General features: G+C 40.6%; 1 protein-coding gene across 3 annotated transcripts in view; it reads right to left on the bottom strand.

The window, feature by feature from the left end:
- Positions 1-384: 384 nt before the first annotated feature.
- ZNF850 (zinc finger protein 850) overlaps positions 385-8,352 on the bottom strand; it is a 27,480-nt gene continuing 19,512 nt past the window's right edge. For all 3 annotated transcript variants that reach the window (XM_016935782.4, XM_016935784.4, XM_016935783.3), the window contains one exon: positions 385-5,869. In XM_016935782.4, coding sequence (XP_016791271.2) covers positions 2,832-5,869 — 3,038 coding nt within the window. In that variant the 3' untranslated portion in view covers positions 385-2,831. The remainder of the gene's footprint in view (positions 5,870-8,352) is intronic.

Here is an 8,352-nt window from a genome sequence, read left to right as displayed (position 1 = left end):
CATCTCTACTACAAATACAAAAAATTAGCCGGGCGTGGTAGCGGGCACCTGTAGTCCCAGCTACTAGGGAGGCTGAGGCAGGAGAATGGCGTGAACCTGAGAGGTGGAGCTTGCAGTGAGTCGAGATCACGCCACTGCACTCCAGCCTGGGCAACAGAACGAGACTGTCTCAAAAAAAATCGAGACAAAGCCTCAATTGATTAACCTTAAAATAACCTTCTTAAAAGATATGTGTGTGTGTGTGTATATATATAAATCATCCATAAGCATATTAGTAAAAGTACAAATCAACAGATATGTTTTAGAGAAGTGTTAAATTTTTATAACGCAAGTGTAATTTAAATAGAATGAAATACAACAATCTGAAGTGCATAGACGATGAGGTAAGATTTTTTTCATCAACTTTATTGAAGTGTAATTTACATATAATAAAATGCAACCATATGTCTACATTCATGCAAATACCACCTTGTAAGAAATGCCTTTCCTGACTACCTTATCTAAATTAGCCCTGCCCAGAGTTCAGAGACCAGCCTGACCAACATGGAGAAACCCCGTCTCTACTAAATAATACAAAAATTAGCCGGGCATGGTGGAGCATGCCTGTAATCCCAGTTACTCAGGAGGCTGAGGCAAGAGAATCGCTTGAACCCGGGAGGCGGAGGTTGCAGTGAGCCGAGATCGTGCCATTGCACTCCAGCCTGGGCAACAAGAGCAAAACTCCATCTCAAAAAAAAAAAAAAGAAAAAAGAAAAAAAAAGTCCCAGGTGCAGTGGCTCATGATTGTAATCCCAGCACTTTGAGAGGCCAAGGTGGGCCATTCTTTATATTCATAAGGTGGGAAGATTGCTTGAAGACAGGAATTCAAGACCAGCCTGGGTAACAAAGCAAGACTCCAACTCTACTGAAATAAAAAATAAAAACTTAGCTGGGTGTCATGGTGCTGCTGGGAGTATAGCAGTGAGGACGACCAGAGGTCACTCTTGTCACCATCTTGGATTTGGCCAACTTCTTTACTGCAAGATGTTTTCTCAGCAAGGTCTTTATGACCTGTATCTTATGCTGACCTCATATCTCATCTTGTGACTTAGAATGACTTAACTGTCTAGGAATGCAGTCCAGTAGGTTTCAGTGTTACTTTACACAGCTCCTATTCGAGAAGAAGTTGCTCTGGTTTACACGCCTCTGACATAACCATGCAGTGAACAAGTCTATTGGCTCCATTTATTCACCAGCATGTGCTCACTTTGTATCTGTGTCATATTTGGATGATCCCAACAATATTTCAACTTTCTCATTGTCATTATATCTGTTATGGTGGCCTATGATTATCTTTGGCACCACTACTTGTTTTAGGGCATCACAAACTGTGTCCATATAAGACAGCAAACTTAATTGATAAACATGGTGTGTGTTCTGACTACAAACTTAATTGATAAACACTGTGTGTGTTCTGACCGCTCCACTGACTGGCTCACTGCAACATCCGCCTCCCAGGTTCAAGCGATTCTCCAGCCTTGCCTCCTGAATAGCTGGGATTACAGGCATACGCCACCACGTCTGGCAAATTTTGTATTTTTAGTAGAGATGGGTTTTCAACATGTTGGCCAGGCTGGTCTTGAACTCTTAACCTCAGGTGATCCACCCACCTCAGCCTCCAAAAGTGCTGGCATTACAGGCGTGAGCCACCACGCCCGGCCTGGAATTTCTAATATAAATTGCCCACTAGATCCAAAGGAGAAGGTGCGCACAGACTTTAGTTTTGCTTGCTTTCTTTCCAGCAAGGACTTTCTTAGCCACCTTTGCAGTTATGGGCTAAAGTAGACAGGGAAATAGACAGGGAAGGTGAAGCTTAAAACAAAGTCAGTAGTCAAACATGAAAAATATAGTCACACTTATTTATTACAAAAAAACTATTACTAGCCAGGCGCGGTGGCTCACACCTGTAATCCCAGCACTTTGGGAGGCCGAGGTAGGGGGATCACGAGGTCAAGAGTTTGAGACCACCCTGACCAACACAGTGAAACCCCGTCTCTACTAAAAATACAAAAATTAGCTAAGCATGGTGGTGCATGCCTGTAATCTCAGCTACTCAGGAGGCAGACGCAGGAGAATCACTTGAACCCGGGAGGCAGAGGTTGCAGTGAGCCAAGATAGCACCACTGCACTCCAGCCTGGGCAACAGAGCAAGACTGTCTCAAAACAAAACAAACAAACAAACCAAAAAATACACAAAAACAACTATTGCCATCAACATTTTATCAATTAGTAATTTTGGCACAGAGAATTTACATAACTAGCCTAATGTCACGTAGGTAGTAAATGGTTGTCTTTTGTCATTGACCACATTCTCTAATATGAATTTGTATAACTTCAATAAGCTTTGAATCATGATAGAAAACTCATCTACATTCATTATCAATTTCTTTCAGTATTAAATGTCCTAATTTTGGTGGGTGGATCACCATGTCAGGAGATCGAGACCATCCTGGCTAACACAGTGAAACCCTGTCTCTACTAAAAATACAAAAACAAAAAAATTAGCCAGGCGTAGTGGCAGGTACCTGTAGTCCCAGCTACTAGGGAGGCTGAGGCAGGAGAATGGCATGAACCCAGGAGGCAGAGCTTGCAGTGAGCTGACATAGCGTCACTGCACTCCAGCCTGGGCGACAGAGCAAGACTCCGTCTCAAAAAAAAAAAGTCTTAATTCTGGAAAAAGTGAATATGAAGTAATACACATCCACTGTAATACACATCCATTGTATTTGACCCACATATGGAATCTGCTGATGATCCATGACAAATGGCATGAAAACAGTTTCCTACATTAATTATGTTAGGTCATGAATTCTCTGATGTCGAGTAAGCTGTGTAAGCTGTTTAAAGGCCTTCCCACATGTCTTACATTCATAGGGTTTCTCGCCAGTGTGAACACTCTGATGTCGGCTGAGTCCTGAGGCATAGAAAAAGGCTTTCCCACATTCCGGACATTGATAAGTTTTCTCACCAGTATGGATTCGTTTATGTTGACTAAGTTGTGAAGGACATCTAAAGGCCTTCCCACATTCCTTACAATCATAAGGCTTCTCACCAGTGTGAGTTCGCTGATGTCGAATTAGTTCTGAGCCACAAGTAAAAGATTTCCCACATTCTTTACATTCATAAGGTCTGTCACCGGTATGAATTCTCTGATGTAGAGTAAGGTGTGTACGCTGTCTGAAGGACTTCCCACATGTCTTACATTCATAGGGTTTCTCGCCAGTGTGAATACTGTGATGTTTGGTGAGTCCTGAGAAACGGACAAAGGCTTTTCCACATTCATGACATCGATAAGGTTTCTCACCAGTATGGATTCGTTGATGTTGAGTAAGTTTTGAACGACGTCTAAAGGCCTTGCCACATTCCTTACAATCATAGGGTTTCTCACCAGTGTGAATTCGCCGATGTTGGATTATTGCTGAGCGAAAAGCAAAAGATTTTCCACATTCCTTACAATGATAGGGTTTCTCACCAGTGTGAATTCGCTGATGTTCAATTAGTGTTGAGCGAGAAGTAAAAGATTTCCCACATTCTTTACAACTGTAGCGTTTCTCACCAGTGTGAACTGGCCGATGTTGAATTAGTGCTGAGCGAAGAGTAAAAGATTTCCCACATTCCTTGCAATGATAAGGTTTCTCACCAGTGTGAATTGGCTGATGTTGAATTAGTGTTGAATGAGAAGTAAAAGATTTCCCACATTCCTTACAATCATAGAGCTTCTCACCAGTGTGTATTTGCTGATGTTGAATTAGTGTTGAGTGAGAAGTAAAAGATTTCCCACATTCCGTACAATCACAGGGTTTCTCACCAGTGTGAATTTGCTGATGTTGAATTAGTGTTGAGTGAGAAGTAAAAGATTTCCCACATTCCGTACCATCATAGGGTTTCTCACCAGTGTGATTTTGCTGATGTTGAATTAGTCCTGAGCAGAAAGTAAAAGATTTCCCACATTCTTTACATTCATAAGGTTTCTCACCAGTATGAATTCTCCGATGTTGATTAAGGTATGTACGCTGTCTAAAGGCCTTCCCACAGTCCGGACATTCATAGGGTTTCTCACCAGTGTGAATTCTGTGATGTTGGGTGAGTCCTGAGACACTGACAAAGGCTTTCCCACATTCCTGACATTGATAAGGTTTCTCACCAGTATGGATTTGTTGATGTTGAGTAAGTCGTAAACGAAGTCTAAAGGCCTTCCCACATTCCTTACAATCATAAGGTTTCTCACCAGTGTGAATTTGCTGATGTTGAAGTAGTGTTGAGCCAACAGTAAAAGATTTTCCACATTCCTTACAGTGATAGGGTTTCTCACCAGTGTGAATTCGCTGATGTTGAATTAGTGCTGAGCGAGAAGTAAAAGATTTTCCACATTCTTTACAATCATAGGGTTTCTCACCAGTGTGAACTGCCTGATGTCCAATTAGCCCTGAGCGAAAAGTAAAAGATTTTCCACATTCCTTACAATGATAGGGTTTCTCACCAGTGTGAATTCGCTGATGTTGAAGTAGTGCTGAGCCAGAAGCAAAAGATTTTCCACATTCTTTACAATTATAGGGTTTCTCACCAGTGTGAATTCGCTGGTGTCGATTGCGTGTTGAGCGAAAAGTAAAAGATTTTCCACATTCCTTACAACAATAGGGTTTCTCACCAGTGTGAATTCGCTGATGTTGAAGTAGTGCTGAGCCCGAAGCAAAAGATTTCCCACATTCCTTACAATCATAGGGTTTCTCACCAGTGTGAGTTCGCTGATGTTGAATTAGTGTTGAGCCAGCAGTAAAAGATTTTCCACATTCTTTACAATCATAGGGTTTCTCACCAGTGTGAATTGCCTGGTGTCCAATTAACCCTGAGCGAAAAGTAAAAGATTTCCCACATTCCTTACAATCATAGGGTTTCTCACCAGTGTGAATTCGCTGATGTCGAATTAGTGCTGAGTGAAAAGTAAAAGATTTTCCACATTCCTTACAGTCATATGGTTTCTCACCAGTGTGAATTCGCTGATGTCGAATTAGTGCTGAGCCTGAAGCAAAAGATTTTCCACATTCCTTACAATCATACGGTTTCTCACCAGTGTGAATTTGCTGGTGTCGAATTAGTGTTGAGCCAACAGTAAAAGATTTTCCACATTGCTTACAATGATAGGGTTTCTCACCAGTGTGAATTTGCTGATGTTGATTTAGTGTTGAGCCAGAAGTAAAAGATTTCCCACATTCTTTACATTCATAAGGTTTGTCACCAGTATGAATTCTCCGATATTGAATAAGGTGTGCAGACGGTCTAAAGGCCTTCACGGATTCCTGACACTCATGAGGTCTCTCATCTGTATACATTTTCTGGTGTTGAATAAGATGTGAGCCAGAAATAAAAGCTTTTCCATATTCTTTACATGCACAGGGCTTTTCCCCAGTATGAATTCTCTGATGTTTAACAAGATAGGAAAAGTGATGAAAGGCCTTCCCACACTCCTTACATTTATAGAGTTTTTCACCAGTATGGGTTTCTTGCTGTTGTGTAAGTTCTGAGCCATACTTAAAAGCCATACATTCTGTGGATTTATACAGTTTCTCTCCAGGATGAATCCGATGATGCAGAGTGAGAGATGTCTGTAGGCAGAAAGTTGGTGTTTTTTCATAAGTCATTATTGCTTTTTCCAAATATCGCTCCTGATTTATATCTTGGTGCTGAAACTGGCCTTTGCATTCCCAGTCATCTCTGACACTGGAGCCCACAAGGCTATGACATTTTTCCATTCTCACCCACTGAGATGATGTTACTTCATAGATTTCTTTTGGCAAACATGAATCTTTGGTCTTACATCTAAACTCCGAGTCTGAAAAATAACCAGAAAGCAAAAACATAGCATTTCCTTGTTGAGTAGAAATAAAAACATCTATGGTAGAAAGGGGAGACAAACTGAAAATAATGTCCTTAAGAATTAAAGATGTGTTGGGCGTGGTGGCTCATGCCTGTAATCCCAGCGCTTTGGGAGTCTGAGACAGGAGGATTGCTTGAGCCCAGGAGTTCAAGGCTGCAGTGAGCTGTGATTGTGCCACTACACTCCAGCCTGGGCCACAGAGCAAGACCCTGTCTTTAAAAAAAAAAAAAAAATGGTGTACATACATGGTATACATGGTGATAGTATGTACCCTTATATGATGTGATGAGAACAGTATTTTATCTCTGTGATCTTCCTTCTAAAAATACTGAACTCCAGTCTAATCACTGGAAAAACACCAGACAAATCCCAAAATGAGAGACAATCTATGAAATACCTGGCCAGTACTCTCCAAAGCTATTGAGATAATCACAAACAAGGAAAGCCTGACAAGCTGTCAAAGCAAAGAGAAGCCAAGGGAAACATAATGACTCAATGCAATGTGTTATCCTAGCCAAGATCCTAGAATAGGAAAAAAGGACATTAGGTAAAAGCTAAGGAGGCCGGGCACAGTGGCTCACATCTGTAATCCCAGCACTTTGGGAGGCTGAAGCGGGCAGATCACGAGGTCAGGAGTTCAAGACCAGCCTGGCCAACATGGTGAAACCCCGTCTCTATTAAAAATACAAAAATGAGCCAGACGTGTGGCCCATGCCTGTAATCTCAGCTACTCGGGAGGCTGAGACAGGAGAATCACTTGAGCCTGGGAGGCTGAGGTTGCAGTGAGCCAAGATCGTACCATTGCACTCCAGCCTAGGCAACAAAAGCCAGACTCCATCTCAAGAAAAAATAAAAATAAAAAAGCTAAGGAAATCTGAATAAAGTAGGGGTTTCCATTAATAATAATAGATCTCAGCACCATAGGAAAGGTAAATAATAATAACAACATTGCTCCAACAATGTTATTATTGAATAGGATCAACATTCGTTCATTCATTATGACAAATGTACAAATATAAAATGTTAATGGGAAACTACATGTGATGTATATGGGAAGTCTCTGTACTAACCTCACAACTTTTCTGTAAGTCTAAAACTATCCTAAAACCTAAAGTTTACTTTTTTAAAGTGAGAAAGTAACATCTCATTAGCAAAAAGGCCAAGCAAATTTTTGTAAAAGACACAAATTGGGTATCAGTATCTAAAAATTAAAAAATGAATCACTGAAACTTAAAATTCAATGAATGAATTTGAATTGGCAGTATAAGAGTGCAATCATGATTTTTAAAAAATACTTTCCATCTTCATCCATTGAAGCCTTAGAAACAACCAATGTGGCAGCAATGAACACACTAATGACAGATTACTGTCTCTAAATACCATTTCTTACTACACAGAACCTAGGCTCCTTGGAGCATCTTGGGATTAGAACAGAAAGTGTGCATTATGAGCATGGAAAAAGCTAGCATATTAGAAAAGCAAAGAAGCTTATTCAAGACTCCTAGGGTCATGTCAAAAAGACTCAGGAACCATTGTGAAGAGGGTCCCATTGGCCAAAGATGGGACAAGTTGAGCATGAATTCAAGAATAATAACTGTAATCGTAATGTAATTACAATAAATCACATCAAATATTTTTTAAATCTGTGTGTTCATAAGGAGAATTTTAAAATTACCTAGTAATTTTTAGGGGATGAGATGAGGAATGGCTGCTAACATCACAAAAACAGAAACAACCAGATATGTGCTTCTTGATGAAATACACAATACTAACATCACATAGTCTGTTTATAGGAAAGAAAGGAGTAAAGGGAGGGGAGCTAAATGTTAAATGACAGATGATCCAGTTTCTTCAACATATAAATTTCAAGGAGAAAAAGAGAAAGAAATCAACAACAAAACCTCACTGGAATAGTTAAATAATTGGAAATGCAAAAGCAAGGTTAAGTCATAAAGAAAAGTCAAAGAATTCATTTGTCTTCCTGAAAGTAATACTGAAAGAACAGGGAGCAAACTGTATTCAAGATGGAACAGCTAAAATTTATTCAGAAGTGATGAGGTTTTCTAAAAAAAATCTGAGGTGCCATGAGTGCCATGGATGGTAAATTTTAAAAGTTCTACGGGGCCAGGTGCGGTGGCACACGCCTGTAATCTCAGCACTTTGGGAGTCTGAGGCAGGTGGATCACCTAAGGTCAGGAATTCAAGACCAGCCTGGTCAACATGACAAAACCCCGACTTTACTAAAAATACAAAATAAGCCAGGCATGGTGGTGCACGCCTGAATTCTCAGCTACTCAGGGGGCTGAGGCAGAAGAATTGCTTAAACCCAGGAGACAGAGGTTGCAGTGAGCCGAAATTGTGCCACTGCATTCCAGCCTGGGCGACAGAGCGAGACTTCATCTCAGGAAAAAAAAAAAAAAAAAAAAGTAAAAGTTCTA

This window comes from Pan troglodytes, chromosome 20 (assembly GCF_028858775.2).
Source record: "Pan troglodytes isolate AG18354 chromosome 20, NHGRI_mPanTro3-v2.0_pri, whole genome shotgun sequence".
In the NCBI taxonomy this organism is placed as follows: domain Eukaryota; kingdom Metazoa; phylum Chordata; class Mammalia; order Primates; family Hominidae; genus Pan; species Pan troglodytes.
The sequence above is the reverse complement of the archived record's forward strand: the minus strand, read 5'-3'. Positions and strand labels throughout refer to the sequence as shown.